This window comes from Cherax quadricarinatus, chromosome 100, assembly GCF_038502225.1.
Source record: "Cherax quadricarinatus isolate ZL_2023a chromosome 100, ASM3850222v1, whole genome shotgun sequence".
Classification (NCBI taxonomy): Eukaryota; Metazoa; Arthropoda; class Malacostraca; order Decapoda; family Parastacidae; genus Cherax; species Cherax quadricarinatus.
Genome location: NC_091391.1, coordinates 2,336,508 through 2,361,593, shown reverse-complemented (window position 1 = coordinate 2,361,593; position 25,086 = coordinate 2,336,508). Strand labels below are relative to the sequence as shown.

General features: G+C 38.3%; 1 protein-coding gene across 3 annotated transcripts in view; it reads right to left on the bottom strand.

The window, feature by feature from the left end:
• Positions 1-21,269, bottom strand: part of LOC128704686 (oxysterol-binding protein-related protein 9) — a 132,364-nt gene extending 111,095 nt beyond the window's left edge. For all 3 annotated transcript variants that reach the window (XM_070079590.1, XM_070079591.1, XM_070079592.1), the window contains exons 1-2: positions 21,116-21,269; positions 594-722 (exon numbers count right to left, since the gene is read on the bottom strand). In XM_070079590.1, the coding sequence (XP_069935691.1) occupies positions 594-722; positions 21,116-21,223 (237 nt within the window). In that variant the 5' untranslated portion in view covers positions 21,224-21,269. The remainder of the gene's footprint in view (positions 1-593; positions 723-21,115) is intronic.
• Between the last annotated feature and the right edge of the window lie 3,817 nt (positions 21,270-25,086).

Genomic DNA, 25,086 nt, shown 5'->3' with positions numbered 1-25,086 from the left:
GGTGTGGGGTGCGCTGAAGCTCTCCGAGTTGCATCCAATCCCGAGCCATTAAAATTAAAAAAGTCTCATAAGCTGCGAAATACAGTAAATGCCACACATCTCTTTACAGCCTCTCGTCATTTAGCAACATACTCGTTTACCGACGGCTTGGACTTATGACGGGCTCTCCGACCAGTATACCAAAATAATGTATATTAGAGCTGATTTTCTCTATTCTGTTTATTACAATATACAGTACAATAATGTATAAAAATTTAAAAATATACTAAAAATGTTATAAATGGCACAAAGGTGACATTAAAACAATATCAAAGATGGTTGACACAAACCCACTACCATTATAGTATGATCCTCTATCCCCGTCTGTGGTATGGTTTGTTTGCAATCGTGTCATTACAATTTCGTGAGTCATGCTCCTCACTTAGTGACGGATTCGTTTACCGACGTGGTCTTAGGAACAGAACTCCGTTGTTTAGTTTGGAGAGGCTGTATAAATACTGTATCATGCTGAAACAAAATTATTTTTATTATTAAATTAACACCATGGGTTTGGAATGTAGCAAGCCAGACACCTGTAATTATAAACAACTCACCTGAAAGTGAAAAGTCTTAGCATCGACAGTGATGGTGAAGGTTGAGTCATCGTCGTCGTCGATGCCGACTACTGCTCCTTTCAGACGTACACAACCCCGGCGGGCGCCTCGTACCATCTTCTCCTTAGACTGAAAGATATTTTAAAACCATATTTAATAAAATAGTAATATACATATATATACAGTGGTCCCCCGCTTTTTGTAGTTCCCGGCAATTGTAAAATTCACCAATCATAGGGGTATTTTCGTATAAACATGGACTCATTTTTCATAGGTTGACTCGCGAGTCGTAGTTCATCCGGGACGCGTACCCACGGCGTGAGCCAGGGCGGCAGCCAGTCTGGCATTGTTTACCAGTGAGCGAAGGTCCCCTCACGTGCTCCAGCGAAATATTTCATAATATTCCATTTATTTTAGTGCTTGCAAGTACTAAATAAGCTACCATGGCTCCAAAGAAAGCTCCAAGTGCCAAGCCTGTGGTAAAGAAGGTGAGAAATACGATTGAATTTAAGAAAACCATCATTGAACAATATGAAAGTGGCACAAGTGTGGCCGAACTGTCCAGGATGTATAAGAAACCCTACACAACCTTATGTTCCATAGTGGCCAAGAAAAATGAAATAAAGGATGCTGTTGTTGCAAAGGGAGTAACTATGCTGACAAAAATGAGATCACCAGTACTGGAAGAGGTTGAGAAGTTATTATTGGTGTGGATAAATGAGAAACAATTAGCAGGAGATACTCTTATGACTTCGTTTATTTGTGAAAAGGCTAGGCAGTTGCATGAAGATTTGGTAAAGAAATTGCCTGCAAATAGTGAAGTGAGTGAATTTAAGGCCAGCAAAGGCTGGTTTGAGAGATTTAAGAACCGTACTGGCATACACAGTGTGGTAAGGCATGGTGAGGCTGCCAGTTCGGACCACAAGGCGGCTGAAAAATATGTGCATGAATTCCAGGAGTACATAGAGGCTGAAGGACTGAAACCTGAACAAGTGTTCAGTTGTGACGAAACAGGCCTCTTTTGGAAGAAAATGCCAAAGAGGACCTTCATTACACAAGAGGAAAAGGCAATGCCAGGACACAAGCCTATGAAAGACAGGCTGACGCTAATGTTCTGTGCTAATGCTAGTGGGGATTTGCAAGTGAAGCCATTACTAGTGTACCATTCTGAAAATCCCAGAGTGTTCAGGAAAAACAATGTTATGAAGAGTAAATTGTGTGTGTTTTGGAAATCTAATAGGAAGGCATGGGTCACGAGGGAAATTTTCGTCGAGTGGTTCAATGAAGTGTTTGGCCCTAGTGTGAAGGAGTATCTCCTGGAAAAGAAATTGGATCTCAAGTGCATGCTAGTAATGGACAATGCACCTGCTCATCCTCCAAACTTGGATGACCTAATTTTCGAGGAGTTTGGGTTCATCACAGTAAAGTTCTTGCCCCCGAATACCACTCCTCTCCTCCAACCCATGGACCAGCAGGTTATTGCAAACTTTAAAAAACTCTACACAAAAGCAATGTTACACAGGTGCTTGACTGTGACCACAGACACTCACTTGACCCTAAGGGAATTTTGGAGAGAACACTTCAGCATCCTCCACTGCATAACCCTTATAGGTATGGCTTGGGAGGGAGTGACTACCAGGACTTTGAACTCTGCCTGGAGAAAATTGTGGCCAGATTGTGTTGACAAGAGGGATTTTGAAGGATTTGGGACTGACCCTAATGAGCCTATGTCTGTTGTAAAATCAGTTGTGGCACTGGGGAGTTCCATGGGGTTGGATGTGAGTTTGGAGGATGTGGAAGAATTGGTGGAAGACCACAATGAAGAGCTCACCACTGAGGAGCTGCGAGAGCTTCAGCAGGAAGAGCAACACATCGCAGCTCAGAATCTTGCTGCAGAGGAGGAAGAGAGATGGAAGAAGGTGCCTTCTTCAGAAATTAAAGAGATTTTTACTATGTGGGGTAAGATGGAAAGCTTTATGGAGAAACATCACCCTAACAAGGTTGTTGCAAGCCAGGTTGGCAACATGTACAGTGACAAAGTCTTGGGCCATTTTAGGGAAGTGTTAAAGAGACACCAGAAACAGAGCTCTCTCCACAGTTATTTTGTGAGACAGGACTCCAGTGACTATCAAGATGGTCCTAGTGGCATTAAGAAACAGAGAAGAAAAGCAACCCCAGAAAAGCAAATGGTACCTGAGGTGTTGATGGAAGGGGATTCCCCTTCCAAACTATAAACAATCCACTCTCTCTCCTCCTCCAGTCTCCCATACACTAAGAAGAATCTCCAATAAAGGTAAGTGTTATGCTGTTAATGTTTCATTCATCATTTCCCATTGTATTGTTTATGTACTACATGTATATTTCATGTTAAAAATTTTTTTGTTTTAATACTTCTGAGTGTCAGGAATGGATTAATTGTATTTACATTATTTCTTATGGGGAAAATTGATTTGTAAATCGTAAATTTCGTTTATAGTAACGGCTTAAGAAATGGATTAATTACGAACGAGGGACCACTGTATATATATACATACAGTGGAACCTCAAAAATCAAACTGATCCCAACACAACAAATTATTTTTTTTTTTTTATTATCACACTGGCCGATTCCCACCAAGGCAGGGTGGCCCGAAAAAGAAAAACTTTCACCATCATTCACTCCATCACTGTCTTGCCAGAAGGGTGCTTTACACTACAGTTTTTAAACTGCAACATTAACACCCCTCCTTCAGAGTGCAGGCACTGTACTTCCCATCTCCAAGACTCAAGTCTGGCCTGCCGGTTTCCCTGAACCCCTTCATAAATGTTACTTTGCTCACACTCCAACAGCACGTCAAGTATTAAAAACCATTTGTCTCCATTCACTCCTATCAAACACGCTCACGCATGCCTGCTGGAAGTCCAAGCCCCTCGCACACAAAACCTCCTTTACCCCCTCCCTCCAACCCTTCCTAGGCCGACCTCTACCCCGCCTTCCTTCCACTACAGACTGATACACTCTTGAAGTCATTCTGTTTCGCTCCATTCTCTCCACATGTCCGAACCACCTCAACAACCCTTCCTCAGCCCTCTGGACAACAGTTTTGGTAATCCCGCACCTCCTAACTTCCAAACTACGAATTCTCTGCATTATATTCACACCACACATTGCCCTCAGACATGACATCTCCACTGCCTCCAGCCTTCTCCTCGCTGCAACATTCATCACCCACGCTTCACACCCATATAAGAGCGTTGGTAAAACTATACTCTCATACATTCCCCTCTTTGCCTCCAAGGACAAAGTTCTTTGTCTCCACAGACTCCTAAGTGCACCACTCACTCTTTTTCCCTCATCAATTCTATGATTCACCTCATCTTTCACAACAAATTATGTAAGTGTATTTTTGTAAGTGCTTTTGTAAGTGTATTTTTGAGGGTCTGAAATGGACTAATCTAATTTACGTTATTCCTGATGGGAATAAATTCATTCGGTAAAGGCACTCGAACAGCCTTCTGGACTGAAGAAAGTTCGATATTTGAGGTTCCACTGTATATATTTTTTTTATTAACACATCGGCTGTTTCCCACCAAGGCAGGGTGGCCCAAAAAAGAAAAACTTTCATAGTCGTTCATTCCATCACTGTCTTGCCAGAAGCACGCTGACACTACAGTTATATAACTGCAACATTAACACCCCTCCTTCAGAGTGCAGACACTGTACAGGTCTCCCTCAACATTCGCGTGGGTTAGGGGATCAAGAGCCTCGTGAATGTTGAAAAATCGCGAATGTTTGGTGCCCCAATATATTGTAGGGAAATCTAATACAATACTGCTTCCTTAACCGGTTATACTGAACCATGAACATCGTAAAATATGTACTGTACTGTATATACATACATGCTCCTTCTACTCATATATTTGTCCAATCTCTTTTTAAAGCTACCCAAGGTCCAATCAAAACTAAAATCTTGGGGAGTTTCAAATTTAGGTTGGATAAATACACAAGTGAGAGGGGTTGGATTTGAGTGGGACTTTCACCATAGTTAGGACCTTGGGTAAAGGGATGGGGACTGTTGTGGCTTCCTTGTAAAGAACATTGTGATGGGGAACTGAGACCGTTTCTTCATATTTACAGTTTTGTAGGGAATTATGTATGGGAATTATGCGTGAGCGTGTTTTATAGGAGTGAATGGAGACAAATGGTTTTTAATACTTGACGTGCTGTTGGAGTGTGAGCAAGGTAACATTTATGAAGGGGTTCAGGGAAACTGGCAGGCCGGACTTGAGTCCTGGAGATGGGAAGTACAGTGCCTGCACTCTGAAGGAGGGGTGTTAATGTTGCAGTTTAAAAACTGAAGTGTAAAGCACCCTTCTGGCAAGACAGTGATGGAGTGAATGATGGTGAAAGTTTTTCTTTTTCGGGCCACCCTGCCTTGGTGGGAATCAGCCAGTGTGTTAATAATAATAATAATAATAATAATAATAATCAATGTCGGTCATCAACTTCAAAGTCCTCAACATAAGTATGATTTGGTGGTTGGGAATTCACGAATGTGTGAAGCCCACGAAAGTTGAAAACGTGAATGTTGAGGGAGACCTGTACTTCCCATCTCCAGGACTCGAGTCCGGCCTGCCGGTTTCCCTGAATCCTTTCGTAAGTGTTACCTTGCTTACACTCCAACAGCACGTCAAATCCTAAAAACCATTTGTCTCCATTTGGTCCTCTTTAGCACGCTCACGCATGCTTGCCGGAAGTCCAAGCCCCTCGCACACAAAAACTCCTTTACCCCCTCCCTCCAACCTTTCCTAGGCCGACCCCTACCCCGCCTTCCCTCCACTACAGATTTATACTCTCGAAGTCAGTCTATTTTGTTCCATCCTCTCTACATGTCCGAACCATCTCAACAACCCCTCCTCAGCCCTCTGGATAATAGTTATATTATTATTATTACATTATTATTATTACATTATTATTATTATTACATTATATATGGAAACAACATTAACTATTATAACTTCCATTAATAGAAACTGTTTGCCACACTTTAGTATTAATATTATTAATTATTGATAATAGATGATTGATGATAATTAATGATTATTGATGATGACTAATGATTGCCTAGGTAGTAGGTTGGTAGACAGCAACCGCCCAGGGAGGTACTACCGTCCTGCCAAGTGAGTGTAAACCGTAAGCCTGTAATTGTTTTACACGATGGTAGGATTGCTGGTGTTTTTTCTGTCTCATAAACATGCAAGGTTTCAGGTACGTCTTGCTACTTCTGCTTACACTTAGGTCACACTACACATACATGTACAGGCATATGTATACACACCCCTCTGGGTTTTCTTCTATTTTCTTACTAGCTCTTGTTCTTGTTTATTTCCTCTTATCTCCATGGGGAAGTGGAACAGAATTCTTCCTCCGTAAGCTATGCGTGTTGTAAGAGGCGACTAAAATGCCGGGAGCAAGGGGCTAGTAACCTCTTCTCCTGTATATATTACTAAATGTAAAAGGAGAAACTTTCGTTTTTCCTTTTGGGCCACCCCGCCTCGGTGGGATACGGCCGGTGTGTTGAAAGAAAAAAAGACTAATGATTGTTGATGATGATGAATGATTGATAATGAATATGATTGATGATAATGAATGATATGATTGATGATAATGAATGTTATGATTGATGATAATGAATGATATGATTGATGATAATGAATGTTATGATTGATGATAATGAATGATATGACTGATGATAATGAATGTTATGATTGATGATAATGAATGATATGATTGATGATAATGAATGTTATGATTGATGATAATGAATGATATGATTGATGATAATGAATGATATGATTGATGATAATGAATGATATGATTGATGATAATGAATGTTATGATTGATGATAATGAATGTTATGATTGATGATAATGAATGATATGATTGATGATAATGAATAATTGATGATAATGAATATGATTGATGATAATGAATAATTGATGATAATGAATAATTGATAATAATGAATATGATTGATGATAATGAATATGACATGATAATGAATAATTGATGATAATGAATACAATTAACAATAATAATTGATAATTAATGACTGATTATCATTCATGATTGATGATTACTGATAAATATGAATATAAGAACAGCAATAATACTACTAATAAAAATCATACATATACACACATATACATGTACACATATACACACATATACATATAAACACACATACAAATACAAACATATACATATACACAGAAGACAGACAAGACAAATGAAATAGAAGCAGCCCAGCCACCGTGGAGAGAAGACGTCGTCGTTCCTGCTGTTCAGCTGAGCAACTCTGAACACTGTTGCTCGAGATTTTTCTTGGGTTATCCTGAGTAGTTCTTCACCAGAGCTGAGAGGAAACTTGCTGGCAGTCACTTCGAGCCCCATCCCATCAAGAGGGTAAGGCGGTGACTTGCTTGCTTGTTCAACCCTCTCATCCCCATCCCCCATCCTTCCCCATCCTCCACTCACCCAAACATCAACACTGGCCCACACACTAACACACTACATACATTGCTATCCTTCTGACTTTCCTATCTTCTTCTTTTTCGGCAACTTCGCTTTGGCGAGTTAACACAAGGCACTTTGACTATCCGGAAGCCCGTGTGGTTTTTTAAAATCCGGCCGATCTTTGCCTTGGGCCCTTTCCCCTCACCACTCGAGGGTAGGCTATCTTAGGGGCTGACCTTCATAAGTCAGCTGAAATAGGATGTTAGATTAACATTAAGGAAAGATCCCTTTTTGTTAAGAAACTCCTCTGCCAGATGTTCCTTCCTAGACATCACGGCGAGGATACGAGTAAGATTACGTATTGATGGAAATCAAATGTCGATGAAAGAAATTCTAGCATGTATTTGCTCGAACTCAACTGTTGCTCCAGTGGATGTTTTTCAAACCCACGCTGGAGCAGTACTTCTCCTCTCTTCGGAAGAAGAGTTACTTCAACTGCTGAAGCATGATGTGCTTGAAAAACTGAAGACTTCTGGTGTTACCCCAGTTGCACCTGAGAGCTATCAAGCTCAGAGGACTGTGTTTGTTGCAAGAATTAACAGTTTCATGAGACATAGCACAGTGCATGAAATTGTTGAGGACTTTAATACAGAGAATTCTGAATTTAGGGCTGTCGAAGCACATAAATTCTCTAAACCTAACAACAACAAGGTAACCTTAAAGTTAATACTGGAGACACCTGATGAGGCCAAACTTGTGTGTCAAAATGGCTTCAAATGTTTTGGCACCAGATGTACACCTGACCAAATCTCTCTTGAACGATTTGTCAGTGTGACACAATGTTTTAAGTGTTATGCCTTTGGTCATAACAACAACATATGCAGTACTCAAGGGCAGATTTGTAGCATTTGCTCTGGCCAACATTCTTATCGAGATTGTAATAATAAAAATACACCCAAATGTGTCCTCTGCAATGGAAAACATCATGCTGTTTCTGCTATTTGTCCTGAAAGGAAAAAGGAAATGCAGAAAATTATTGAAGCCAAGAAACTGTCCACTTCTAAGAAGACCACTCCCCAGGCACTGCCAACGATGTCCCAAACTTCCTTCCCAGCCCTGCCTGGATCAAGTGGGACTCCTCAGGTCTCTACCAATGGTTCCAATGTTTGTAATTCTGCCCCTCTTGGAGCGCCCCAATCTAACCCTCACCTACAACATACACAAACGCAACAACAAGGTTCAGTCTCATCTCCTATGTCTCAGGTATCCACAGCTGGGGATATGACAAGAGCACAACTAATGTACGTATATGATGGCCAAAGACATAGCAGGTGGTGACATTCAACTCTGCTCTCAGGTTTTAAATGATCTGTTAATGGCTAATGGGATCACTCCCATCACTATCCCAGAAAATGTGAAGGCTATTATGACCCAGCCTTCTCATAACAAGAAGTATGTACCCTACTCTACATCTAAAAATAAGCCTAAGTCATCCCTGGCCCAGGGATCGCCCACCTTGCATACCCAGGTTGTCAACTCCCCTCAACCCGATAAGTCAACACCTGAACATAACAATGCCCCAGAAATTGGTGCCTACTCTCCCGCTATTGAAGCTGATCCTGTCGAACAGGAACTTTCCCAGGGTAATTCACCTTGCCTACCTAATTTTCCCTTGGAGCCTCCACAGTCTCCCATTAACTCTCACGAGCCTCTGCTTCCTGTAACTGGGAATATCATACCTCAGTTTTCTGAAGATGACTCTAACGATTCTAATGAGTCTGTTAATATTACCACCTCTAGTGAAGATGATGGCATTTTTAATACACAAGCAACTACGCAGAAGTTCCCTCCTCCCCTTGACGAGTCCACCAGGGATAGTGTGGATACCAAACATGACATTACTTGCAGGCGTTCAGACCGCAGTACACGAGCGAAGTGCAAGAAATAATGGGGATTACAATTTTCCAACTTAATGTTCAACATTTCTTTAATAACCGTTACCTCCTTGAGGTTGAACTACATAATTACAATCCCGATGTTATACTCTTGAACGAGACAGCTGCAAGAGTTGATCAGCATATTAAATTGCGTGGTTACTCTACTGTGGAGAAATTGAGAGGACCCTTTAGTGGTGTAGCCATCTTAGTTAAATTAGGCTATACATTTAAAAATATTCATGTTGATGAAGATAACATTCTTGCAATAGAAATGACAACGTCTCATGGACAACTAGTGATAGGAACTGGATATTTTCCCCCGAGACAACAATATATAGAGTCAATTCCTCTACACAGGATATTAAGCAGAAATATTCCAACAATTCTAGTGGGAGATTTTAATGCTCATCACCCTTCCCTCTTCAACTGTGGAGCTGGTATTCCACTGGGTGACTTAAAAGGAAAACAACTATTTAATATCATGACAGCTAGAAACTTGTCATTTCAAGGCCCATTCTTTAAATCGTACATTGGACCTCATCCAGGGACACCAGATATAGTACTGACAAACAGACTGTGACATCTTTCACTGTCGTATATCTCCTGGTGGAAATGTAGGATCTGACCATATCCCTGTTATAATACAACTACAAACTTCTCCATTTAGAATACCTGTACCTCCTAAACCCAATCTTAACACCCTAGGATTTGACCCCTTCAGGGCATTTCTGGGTGACGATGAAATTGTGTCATTGGAAAATCTACCTTCCACTACAATTGATGATGCAATCAGGTCCCTGCATAATCGAATAATTGAAGCTACTAATGCAACTTGTCAATTAGCTTCCACAAAGATATACCAACAATATAAACCTACTAGGGAAATTAGAGACAATTTAAGAAATTATCAAGCAGAATGTCGAAGGCATCTTCAAACGCGACAACCACCAGTAGCTACACTGCACCGATTAAGGCAAGAATTAATTAACATGATTAGTCATCACAATCGGGACTTATGGAAATTGCTAGTTCTTCAAGCTAATCAGTATAAACGTGAACCAGCAAAATTTTGGAGTAAGATCCGACAACTTTTAGGGGCAAAGCACAAGGCTCCTAACTACCTAGTTCATACCTTCACTGATGAGGATGATGAAGATGTTGAAATTAAACTTGACGATCCACAGGACCAGGCTAATTTGATGGGTGATGTATGGGAGAAAATTCTCTCCCACAATAACAGTCGTCAATTTAACAATAATCATTATCAGTTGGTAAATGAATGGAGAGATGAGAACTTGGATGATCTACAACCATTACCTTCCATCGATACTTCAACTCTTGAAGATACCCACCCGCTTACTAGACCTATTACATTACTAGAGGTGAGTCAGGTTATTGGAAGAATGTGAAATAGAGCCCCTGGCCTCTCTGGAATAACAATGAAACAAATAAAGTTCCTACTCAGAAATTGTAAACAGTCTTTGGAAAATATCTTTAATGCCATCTTGGCCTCAGGACATTTTCCAGTGGTTTTTAAGACTGCTAGGATGATCTTTCTTGGTAAGCCCAATAAAGACATCCACCAACCTGGGAACTATAGACCTATATCTTTACTTGAAGTCACTGGAAAAGTTCTTGAAAGGTCATTTCCAACAGATTGAACTACTATATGGAGTTTAATCACTTTTTTACTGAAAAACAATTTGGCTTTAGAACCCATAGAGGTACCAATCATGCAATAAATGTTATTTTCGATACTGTAGCAAGTCTAAAACATCAGGGCAATCTTGCCTTAATTGCCACCAGAGATGTTCATAAAGCTTTTGATAGCTTATGGCATGATGGCCTTATATACAAACTCATTGACCTACCAGACCATAACTGGACTTTTCTCAGAGTAATATATAACTTCTTAACTCAAAGAAAAATCATTCCCACCTTTCGTGGCAGGTCGACAGAGCCTTTTATACCGACAGCTGGTGTCCCACAAGGTTCTTGTTTCAGTCCACTTCTGTTCAACATTTATGTGAATGACCTTCCTCAACCAGAGTTTAATGATACAATTGTGACACAGTTTGCAGATGATGTTATTCATGTCGTCTCATCAACTCCGGTAACAGGAAAATACAAGTATGAGAGAGTCATAGAAAAAATGAATATTGAACTTCATCGAACATCTAATTGGGAAAAGAAATGGAGAATTACGACTAATCCTGACAAGATCCTTGTTAGCACGATAGGATGTTTTGCATCAACAATTGAAGATAAAGGGGGTATCTCCATCAGAGGTACACCTGTAGCCATTAGAAACCCTAACAAGATTTTGGGATATGAAATAGACAGGCTGCTCCACTCAACATCTCATGTAACTAAAAAGATCAACATAGCCAAAGCCGGTCTTAGCAGTCTCTTTTGATTCAATCAAGCCCCTCAACATGTCAAAAAACATCTGTATAAAATGATAATAAGACCTATACTCGAATACCCTTGTGTCCCAATGTCATTAACAACAAAGGCCAATATGCTACGGTTACAAAGGGTCCAGAATAGAGCTCTTCGCTTCATTACCGATACCAGGAGAGACAGAGTTAAAATGGCAGATTTACACATACAACAAGATATTACTGCCATAAATGTATGCCTTGACACCCTAAAAAAGAAACAACTATATACAATGCAAGAACTATACATGCCAGATAGAGAACATCCTATACAAGTGGTAAATACCACGGATTATATCATCAATACTCCTCACAGGACTCAAAGAATGACTCTCCCACAGAGGGTCCGTCGTTTTATACATAAAGCTGATTACCATCGACCCATGATATTGAGCAACCTCCCTGATGAAGAAGATTGGGTAACACCAGAACCCTTCTATGTATACTGAGAACATCATCGCCCCCAATTAGGGAGACATCTTACATAACAATCTAATGTAAAAATTATGCTATTTACTATGGCTGGACACCACCTGTAAGAAGCCATTGTCACGTAATTCTATAAACTGGCCAGAAAATTATTGCCTTCATTGTCGCATACATATCCGTTGTGCAATCGGGGGAAAAAAAAAAAAAAAAAAAAAAAAAAAATTGCAACTTGTATAATTACTACCAATTCAGAGTTATGTACTTATATATCTGTTATATCTATTTCACATACACTTTTTAAATTACACCAAAGTGGTTGGGCCACTTACCTTTCATATCCTACCTCTCTCCCCCCTCCCACCCTTTTCCAAAATTTCTACCCTTACCCATCCTTCTTCCTTACCCATCCTTCTTCCTTACCCATCCTTCTTCCTTACCCATCCTTCTTCCTTACCCATCCTTCTTCCTTACCCATCTCACCAAAGCTCTGGTCTGGACAAGAACAAGAACATATACACACATATACAAACATACATATAAGCACACATACATATACAAACATATACATATACAAACATACATATACACACATATACATATACACACATATATACACATTCAAACATATACATATACAAACATACATATACACACATACAAACATATACACATAAACACACATACACACATATACACACATACAAGCATATACATATAAACGGCTCAGGGAGAGTGACCTAGTAGCGATCAGTGAAGAGGCGGGGCCAGGAGCTCGGACTCGACCCCCGCAACCTCAACTAGGTGAGTACAACTAGGTGAGTACACATACATATACACACATATACATATACACACATATACATATACAAACATATACATATACACACATATACATATACACATATACACACATACAAACATATACATATAAACACACATACACACATATACATATACACACATATACAAACATATACATATAAACACACATACATATACACTCCTTCAAGACATTCAGTGGGAGAGGGAACTGACAGGAAAACCAGTACAAGAAATGATGGACTATCATATTATAACCAAGACATTACCACTGTTATTTTTTTACTATCATTCTTTTGGTACTTTAATTGTGAATTTTATTTTGTCAATTTAAATCTAGTTATAATCTTGATCTTGTCAACAACCTATACCAGACTCTAGTGCAATTGCAAGTACCATTTCAATTTGTATTTTTATATTATAAGTTTATATTATAATTCCTACCATCTGTAGATTTAACTTTGCTTACCATTACTTAATTTTAGTCCCTTATATATTTTCTCCTTTATTTTAGCTTTATATAACTATCCTAGTTTATATATTCACAATTGTTAAAATAATCAAGGTGCTATTCTTAGGTGCTAAAGTAGAATAAGTTCACAATTTTGCCATTATATTCCAAAGCTCATTTATTTGATTACCACTTTATTGTTCACCACAACCTATATTAGTCCCTTTTATAATATAATTTTATACTATAATTCTAACTTTAAAAAATTACCTTTATAGTACTACCTACTACCATATTCCCAAGCTCCACTATTTGATCATCACTTTATTTGTATTAGTCCCTTAGCTCACTATTTTACATTTGTTAAATAATCTAGGTGCTATTTTTTTAGCTTAAGACTATTTACTTTGTTTTATACTTAATTCAAACTATAGATTCACTACAAATCTTATGATTACAAGCATTGATCCTGATACCAACCTCTTATCTAATGACTTAAATGAATCAAACAGTTACTGTAATTACTACACTGCAGAGCAATCAAAGGCACTTCTCAGTGCCAACAACAACATAACTATCTTTAACTACAATATCAGATCTTTAAGCAAGCATTACGATGACCTCATAGCATTACTAAATTCCTTACATGCCAATATGTCCATCATTACACTAACTGAAACCTGGCTAAAGCCTGATAGTACAGATGTCTATTCCATTCCTGGATACACAGCCATACACAACTGTAGGCCAGACCAACAAGGGGGTGGCACAGCCATATACTACTCAGACCAACTACAATGTATCACTAATACTTGCACAAGGGATGAACATGGGGAATATATAATAGCTAAATTCAAATCCAAGTACCTACAAAAACCTCTCACATTGATAAACATCTACAGAGTTCCACAGTCAAACATTAGCCAATTTAGTCAAAATCTAGGAAGTATGATAACTGATGCACGCATGAACAAAGATCACTTACTACTCTCAGGTGACTTCAATATAAATCTCCTGCAAGACCAGGACCCACACGTTACTGAATTCACAAACACAATGAATAACTGTATGTTACTACCAACAGTAACAAAACCTACAAGAGTTACAGAGACTAGTGTTTCCCTACTTGACCACATCTGGACCAACACCATATCCCCTTTAAAATCAGGCATAATTACAGATAATACCACAGACCACTACCCTACTTTCCTCATAACAACTCTTGGTAAACTACCCCAAGACACTACTAAAGTCACCTTCAGACTTCACAATGAGGCAGCCATTAATAACTTCACAACAGCAATAGCAAACATCGATTGGCACACTGAGCTAGAAACCTATACAGATATTGACGAATGTATTAATAATTTTCTAAAAAAGACCCAATACCTCTATAACAAGCACTGCCCTAAAAAAACTAAACAGATGACAGCAAAGAGACTGAACAGTCCCTGGCTAACACCCAGCATTCTCAAATCCATAAATACAAAACACCAATATGAAAAACAGTACAGAATGGGTCACATAACCAGAGACCAAACAAAACGTTACTCGTCAATCCTAACCAGCCTGATAAGAAGGGCAAAAAAATTGTATTATGAGAACAGATTATCCAACTTACGAGGTGATATAAAAAAGACCTGGAAAACCCTATCAGAAATTCTGGGAACAAAAAAGATATCACGAAATAGCGAAATAAAATTAGCAAAATCAGATGAACCCCAACTCCCACCAACAGAAACAGCAAACAGACTCAATGATTTCTTCTCCACTATAGGACAAAACCTTGCCAATAAAATCCCAAGCTCAGATACCCCACCAAATGACTACCTCACCGGCAACTACCCGAACACTCTGTTCCTAGCTCCGACTAACCCATATGAAGTCTCCCTTATTATCAACGCACTAAAAAACAAGGCAGGAGATTTAAATACCTTACCACCCTTTATATACAAAAAAGTGTCACAAGTGCTATCACCAATCATTGCAACACTCTTTAACAAATCCATTGAATCCTCCACCTTCCCTACAGTACTCAAAATAGCAAGGGTCACCCCGATCCACAAAGGAGGAGACCAAACAGAGTTGAATAACTATAGGCCAATATCCAACTTACACCCTCTCTCAAAAATCTTTGAAAAATTAATTCATAAACGAATCTACTCCTACCTTATCTCCCAAAACATACTCAACCCCTGCCAATTTGGATTCAGGCCTAATAAAAATACTAATGATGCTATTATACACATGCTAGAACATATATACACTGCAATAGAGAAAAAAGAAGTCCCACTGGGGATCTTCATTGACTTACGTAAAGCTTTTGATACAGTTGACCATGACTTGCTCCATGTAAAATTGTCACACTATGGTATAAGAGGGCACTCCCTCAACTACCTCAAGTCATACCTCAGCAACAGAAGCCAATATGTGTACGCAAATGGGGCAAACTCTTCTGCGCAACCAATTACAGTTGGTGTCCCACAGGGAAGTGTCCTTGGCCCTCTTCTCTTTCTCCTATACATAAATGACCTTCCAAATGCTTCGCAATTACTCAAACCCACACTATTTGCAGATGACACTACATACGTATTCTCTCACCCGAGCCCAGTCACGCTAGCCAATACTGTAAATACCGAATTACAGAAAATATCTACCTGGATGAGGACTAACAAACTTACACTAAACATTGACAAAACCTACTTCATTCAGTTTGGTAACAGAGCTACAGATGTCCCTCTTAACATAATGATAAACGGATCACCTATCACAAAACTAACAGAGGGAAAATTCTTAGGAATCCACCTTGATAATAGACTCAAATTTCATACACATATACAACACATCTCTAAGAAAATTTCCAAGACTGTAGGCATACTATCGAAGATACGGTACTATGTTCCACAGTCAGCCCTCCTGGCCCTATATCACTCTCTTATTTACCCCTATCTCACCTATGGAATTTGTGCATGGGGCTCAACAACAATTAACCATCTCAGACCACTAATTACTCAACAAAAGGCTGCAGTTAGAATGATAACAAATTCTCACTACAGGCAGCACACTCCACCAATATTCAATACACTAAACCTACTCACCATACAAAACATCCATACTTATTACTGCACCTATTACATACATAGAACACTTAACTCTGATATTAACCCTCCCCTCAAACATCTCCTTGCCAACCTCAACAGAACACATGACCATAACACAAGGCACAGATCACTCTTTGATGTTCCTCGTGTCCATCTCACACTATGCAAAAACTCAATGCACATAAAAGGCCCTAAAATCTGGAATTCATTACCTGTAAATATAAAAGAAACACTACCTGATTATAAATTCAAGTCTCTTCTCAAAGATCACTTACTCACCCAAAACCAAATAAATACTGAATAACTGAACCTTATAAATTGTATATCTTAAATGTTTCTCACAATTATATCATATAAATGTTAAACCTAAAACCGAATCTAACTTTATTATTTTTTAAATACACTACCTAACAGAATCACTACCTAACTGAATGCAACAATATGACCTGTCTTTGTAATACTCACTTGTGCTTTATAGTAATCTGTTTACATTAATGTTTTATCACTGATTTCATCATTGCTTAGTTAATCTTAAGTTAATCTTAAGTTAATTTTAAGCCAGCCCGTAATGCTATGCATAGTATAAGTGGCTTTGGCATACTGCTCTTACCTGTATTTTTTTGTACCTCTGTATGTGTGCACAAATTGAAAATAAAATAAATAAAAAAAAAAAAAAAAAAAAAAAAAAAAAAAAAAAAAAATTTAGCAACAAAATGCAAGGAGGCAGAGGAGAGGTTTGTTCCCAAGGGAAACAGAAATAATGGGAAGAACAGAACGAGTCCTTGGTTCACCCAAAGGTGTAGGGAGGCAAAAACTAGGTGTACTAGAGAATGGAAAAGGTACAGAAGACAGAGAACTCAGGAAAATAAAGAAATCAGCCGAAGAGCCAGAAACGAATATGCACAGATAAGAAGGGAGGCTCAGAGACAATATGAAAATGACATAGCATCAAAAGTAAAGACTGACCCGAAGCTGTTGTACAGCCACATCAGGAGGAAAACAACAGTCAAGGACCAGGTAATCAGACTGAGTAAGGGTGATGGGGAATTCACAAGAAACGACCGAGAGGTATGTCAGGAGCTCAACACAAGATTTAAAGAGGTATTTACAGTGGAAACCAGTAGGACTCCAAGAAATCAGAACAGGGGGGCACACCAGCAAGTGCTGGATGAGGTACATATAACCAAGGAGGAGGTGAAGAAGCTGCTATGCGAACTTGACACCTCAAAGGCGGTGGGACCAGACAACATCTCTCCATGGGTCCTTAAAGAGGGAGCAGAGATATTGTGTGAGCCATTAACAAAGATCTTCAACACATCATTTGAAACTGGGCAACTCCCTGAGGTATGGAAAATGGCAAATGTAGTCCTAATTTTTAAAAAGGGAGACAGACATGAGGCACTAAACTACAGACCTGTGTCACTAACGTGTATAGTATGCAAGGTCATGGAGAAGATCATCAGGAGGAGAGTGGTGGGACACCTGGAAAGAAACAAGTGTATAATTGACAACCAGCACGGTTTCAGGGAAGGAAAATCCTGTGTCACAAACCTACTAGAGTTTTATGACAAGGTGACAGAAGTAAGACAAGAGAGAGAGGGGTGGATCGACTGCGTATTTTTGGACTGCAAGAAGGCCTTCGACACAGTTCCTCACAAGAGGTTACTGCAAAAGCTGGAGGACCAGGCACACATAACAGGAAAGGCACTGCAATGGATCAGAGAATATCTGACAGGGAGGCAACAACGAGTCATGGTACGAGACGAGGTGTCAGAGTGGCCGCCTGTGACAAGCGGGGTTCCACTGGGGTCAGTCCTAGGACCTGTGCTGTTCTTGGTATACGTGAACGACATAACGGAAGGGATAGACTCAGAAGTGTCCTTGTTTGCAGATGATGTGAAGTTAATGAGAAGAATCAAATCGGACGAGGATCAGGCAGGACTACAAAGAGACCTGGACAGGCTACAAGCCTTGTCCAGCAACTGGCTCCTTGAATTTAACCCTGCCAAATGCAAAGTCATGAAGATTGGGGAAGGGCAAAGAAGACTGCAGACACAATATAGTTTAGATGGCCAAAGACTGCAAACCTCACTCAAGGAAAAAGATCTGGGGGTGAGTATAACACCGAGCATATCTCCTGAGGCGCACATCAATCAGATAACTGCTGCAGCATACGGGCGCCTGGCAAACCTACGGATAGCGTTCCGATACCTAAGTAAGGATTCGTTTAAGACTCTGTATACCATCTACGTCAGGCCCATACTGGAGTATGCAGCACCAGTTTGGAATCCACACCTAGTCAAGCACGTCAAGAAATTAGAGAAAGTGCAAAGGTTTGCAACAAGACTAGTCCCAGAGGTACGGGGACTGTCCTATGAAGAAAGGTTGACGGAAATCGGCCTGACGACACTGGAGGCCAGGAGGGTCAGGGGAGACATGATAACGACATATAAAATACTGCGCGGAATAGACGAGGTGGACAAAGACGGGATGTTCCAGAGATGGGACACAGACACAAGAGGTCACAATTGGAAGTTGAAGACTCAGATGAATCAAAGGGATGTTAGGAAGTATTTCTTCAGTCATAGAGTAGTCAGGCCATGGAATAGCCTAGAAAGTGATGTGGTGGAGGCAGGAACCATACATAGTTTTAAGGCGAGGTATGATAGAGCTCATGGGGCAGGGAGAGAGAGGACCTAGTAGCAATCAGCGAAGAGGCGGGGCCAGGAGCTGTGAATCGACCCCTGCAACCACAAATAGGTGAGTACAAATAGGTGAGTACACATATACATATACACACACATACATATACACACATATACATATACACACATATACATATACACATACACACATATACAAACATACATATACACACATATACAAACATACATATACACACATATACATATACACACACACATACACACACATATACATATACACACATATACAAACATATACATATACAAAAATACATATACACACATACATATATACACATACAAACATATACATATACAAACATATACATACAAACATATATACACACATATACATATACAAACATATACATATACAAACATACATATACAAACATATACATATACAAACATACATATACAAACATATACATATACACACATACAAACACACACATATACAAATACAAACATACATATACACACATACATATACACATATACATATACACACATATACATATACACACATACAAACATACATATACACATATACATATACACACTTATACACATATACATATACACACATATACATACACACATATACATATACAAACATATACATATACACACATACATATACACACATATACATATACACACATATACAAACATATACATACACACATATACATATACAAACATATACATATACACACATACATATACACACATATACATATACACACATATACAAACATATACATATACAAAAATACATATACAAACATACATACACAAACATACATATACAAACATATACATATACACACAAACATACATACAAACATACATATACACACATATACATATACACACATATACACACATATACAAACATACATATAAACACACATACATATACATATACAAACATACATATACATATACACACATACATATACACACATATACATATACACACATATACAAACATACATATACACACATATACATATACACACATATACATATACACACATACATATACACACATATACAAACATACATATAAACACATACATATACATATACAAACATATACATATACACACATATACATATACACACATATACAAACATACATATACACACATATACATACACACATACATATACACACATACAAACATACATATAAACACACATACATATACATATACAAACATACATATACATATACACACATACATATATAAACATATACATATACACACATATACATAACAGTAATAATACATTATGTATTATCTGGTAGTTAATTAACAAGTAATTACACAATAATGACTTTACAAGATACACAAATTACTTCCCTTTATTATTACATTTAAGGGGAAGCACTAAACCCTTAGGGGTCACAGCACCTGAGAAATGGGCAGCAATGAGGTTCGATCCAAGGAACGGGAGGGCAAACCCAGTTCCTTGGATCAAGAACCTTTCACCGACATAAAGAAACTTCCCTTCAGAGTAATTAATTACATTAAATAATTGATGAAGTTTCCGTGTGCCGCCCACCGTGTTTTATGGGCGGCGCCGCCCACGGGCGTGTGGGCGGCGCCGCCCACTGTATATTATTATTATTATTATAATCAAGGGGGAAGCGCTAAACCCGGAGGATTATACAGCGCCTGGGGGGGGGGGATGTGGAAGGCATTCAGGCTTAATTTGGGGAACTGGAGCACAGATCCAATTCCCTAAATCAAGAGCCCCTCACCAACATCAAGGAGCCTTCCTTGAGGGGCCCACTGTATAATAAGAGTGAACAAGAGTCATCAATTACCTGATTGATATCAAGGAACCTTCAGAGTGAATAATTATATAAAAAAAAGGTAATTAAGTAATGGTAATGACCCCGTGTGCCGCCCACCCCCGTTTGTGGGCGGCGCCGCCCACGGGCGTGTGGGCGTCCACTGTCTAATAAACAGTCATCAATCACCTCACTTAACATCAATTAACCTCAAATAAGTGTAAAATAACACAATAAAAAGGTAATCAAATAATGGTAATGCCCCCGTGTGCCGCCCACCCCCATGTTCACGCCCACCCCGCCGCCCACGGGCGTGTGGGCGTCCAGAGACTCACTGTATAATAAGATAAGAGTCCAGCAGAGTCATCAAGCACAAACCAGCGGTATTGCCAGCCTTTCATCACATTAGTCCACTTGCTAAGAGGACCTTCCATCACAGCCATTTTGATCCTCCTACTACAACATCAACCTCACTAACATGACTGTCGTTAAGTGGGATCGGATTCTTTTTAGGTGGGATCATGTGGTGTTGGATCCTCTTATTGTGGGATCTGATCCCTTTCTTCCGGAATGTTTATGGCGCTTATTGTCTTATATCTTTTGAATTATGGTGGGAAAAGCAGACGATGTTTATATGTATGAATGTATATGTATGAATGTATATGTATGAATGTATATGTATGTATGTATGTATGAATGTATATGTATGAATGTATATGTATGTATGTATATGTATGTATGAATGTATATGTATGAATGTATATGTATGTATATGTATGAATGTATATGTATGAATGTATATGTATGTATATGTGTGAATGTATATGTATGAATGTATATGTATGTATATGTGTGAATGTATATGTATGAATGTATATGTATGTATATGTGTGAATGTATATGTATGAATGTATATGTATGTATATGTGTGAATGTATATGTATGAATGTATATGTATGTATGAATGTATATGTATGTACATGTATGAATGTATATGTATGTATGAATGTATATGTATGAATGTATATGTATGAATGTACATGTATGAATGTATATGTATGTATGAATGTATATGTATGAATGTATAGGTATGTATGAATGTATATGTATGAATGTATATGTATGTATGAATGTATATGTATGTATGAATGTATATGTATGTATGAATGTATATGTATGAATGTATAGGTATGTATGAATGTATATGTATGAATGTACATGTATGTATGAATGTATATGTATGTATGAATGTATATGTATGTATGAATGTATATGTATGTATGAATGTATATGTATGAATGTATATGTATGTATGAATGTATATGTATGAATGTATAGGTATGTATGAATGTATATGTATGAATGTATATGTATGTATGAATGTATATGTATGTATGAATGTATATGTATGTATGAATGTATATGTATGTATGAATGTATATGTATGAATGTATATGTATGAATGTATATGTATGAATGTATATGTATGAATGTATATGTATGTATGAATGTATATGTATGAATGTATATGTATGAATGTATATGTATGAATGTATATGTATGAATGTTTATGTATGAATGTATATGTATGAATGTATATGTATGTATGAATGTATATGTATGTATGAATGTATATGTATGAATGTATATGTATGTATGAATGTATATGTATGAATGTGTATGTATGAATGTATATGTATGAATGTATATGTATGTATGAATGTATATGTATGAATGTATATGTATGTATGAATGTATATGTATGAATGTATATGTATGTATGAATGCATATGTATGAATGTATATGTATGTATGAATGTATATGTATGAATGTATATGTATGTATGAATGTATATGTATGAATGTGTATGAATGTATATGTATGAATGTGTATGTATGTATGAATGTATATGTATGAATGTATATGTATGTATGAATGTATATGTATGAATGTATATGTATGTATGAATGTTTGTATGAATGTATATGTATGAATGTATATGTATGAATGTTTATGTATGAATGTATATGCATGTATGAATGTATATGTATGTATGAATGTATATGTATGTATGAATGTATATTTATGTATATGTATGTATGAATGTATATGTATGAATGTATATGTATGTATGAATGTTTATGTATGAATGTATATGTATGTATGAATGTATATGTATGAATGTTTATGTATGTATGAATGTATATGTATGTATGAATGTATATGTATGTATGAATGGATATGTATGTATGAATGTATATGTATGTATGAATGTGTGTTGTATGTCATGTATGTTACATATGTATGTATATATGTGTATGTTATGTCTATGTATGTATATATGTGTATGTATATATGGGTGTATGTATGTTAAGTACGTATATGTATGTGTATTTATGCATGCATGTATGTTATGTACATATATTACTTATGTAGTGTGTGCATGTTATGTATGAATGTATGTGTATGCATGTTATGTATGTGTATGTATTTAATGTATGCAAGTGGCTCTGGTGGCCTGGTGGTTAACGCTCTCGCTTCACACGGTGAGGGCCTGGGTTCGATTCCCAGCCAGAGTAGAAACATTGGACGTGTTTCTTTCCACCTGTTGTCTATGTTCCCCATCAGTAAAATGGGTACCTGAGTGTTTGTCGACTGGTGTGGGTCGCATCCTGGGACACTGACCTAAGGAGGCCTGGTCACAGACCGGGCCGCGGGGGCGTTGACCCCCGGAACTCTCTCCAGGTAAACTCCAGGTAAGTATACATGTACATATGTATTAATTTAATATATGTATGTAATGTATACATGTATGTACTCACCTATGTATGTTTGCATGTATACCTCTGGCAGTCGCTCTATGTAAGATTGTTGTTAATGGTACACACAGCGCCTCTAATGTAAATGTAATAAAAAAAAGCACTAAACCTACAAGGGTCAAAGAGTGTTCATAGTGCCTCTGCTTCCTCTCTCAGGACCCATGGAGAGATATCTAGTTCCACCACTTCAAGTTATCTACCTCACATAGTAACTTCGTTACCTCCTCCCCAGTTGTGTGTATTGTGTCCAATACTTGCTGGTGCACTTTACTGCTTGGTTTACCACTAGTTGGTGCATTAAGTTCTCCAGTACCACCTCCAGCATCTACACCCTCCATGTTTCCGGTCCCCTGTGTGGATCGAGGTTCTCCCTGTCAATCTCTTTGTGGTTAAGTTCCCCTTTGCCCTGCTCATGTGGGTCCTTCTGTCCACCTCAACTTGTGTATCCACCATTGGTCTGTTGTTTCCCTCATATGTTTGTCTAGGCCTCTTGCTATTTAGTGGTGGGTTGTACACTTTGGGACCTCTGATCTTCAGCGTACTTACGTAGTCATCTTCCCCTCTGTCCATTCCTCCCATCTCCTCAAAACACCACTGGTTTCTGATAAGCAGTTCTGCTGCTCCTCCTGTTACTGTGGTCTTTCCTCAAATCTGTTATCCAGCTCAGTAACAGCCTGGTTGATCAGGCCCTGATTCATCATGAGGCCTGGTCACAGACTGGGCCGTGGGGGCGCTGATCCCCGAAACCCTCTCCAGGTATCTCTCTAAGCTTTGTCTCTCAAGTGCTATAATATCTGGGGATGACTTTGTTGTCCATTTGTGCCACTACTCACTCTTATTTGTTATTATTATTTTTTTTTTTCACAAGTCGGCCATCTCCCACCGAGGCAGGGTGACCCAAAAAAGAAAGAAAATCCCCAAAAAGAAAATATTTTCATCATCATTCAACACTTTCACCACACTCACACATTATCACTGTTTTTGCAGAGGTGCTCAGAACACAACAGTTTAGAAGCATATACATATAAAGATACACAACATATCCCTCCAAACTGCCAACATCCCAAACCCCTCCTTTAAAGTGCAGGCATTGTACTTCCCATTTCCAGGACTGGAAATGGAAATTATTATTATTATTATAATCAAAAAGAAGCATAAGCCACAAGGGCTATACAGCTCTTATTTGTTATTCCATCTGCATTGGTGTACCATACTTCCGCCTTCCTTTTCTGCCTCTGGCATCTTTGTACTTACTCTTTCAATTGCTCCTCTTTCTTATTTGTTCTGTCCCAGTTAAGGTACACCCGGTGATTTTTTCTGTGCCCTGTAACCATGGTTTCCACTATATGATCCTGTCTCATACCATTACTGTCATGAGGGTCAATTTGACTGGGCATCTTTTTCTTCCCTTTTGAGTGCTTTTCAAATCCCTGAAAATCAGTCTCTCTATCAGTTAGTTTATGATATCATTAGTTTCTTTTATCTT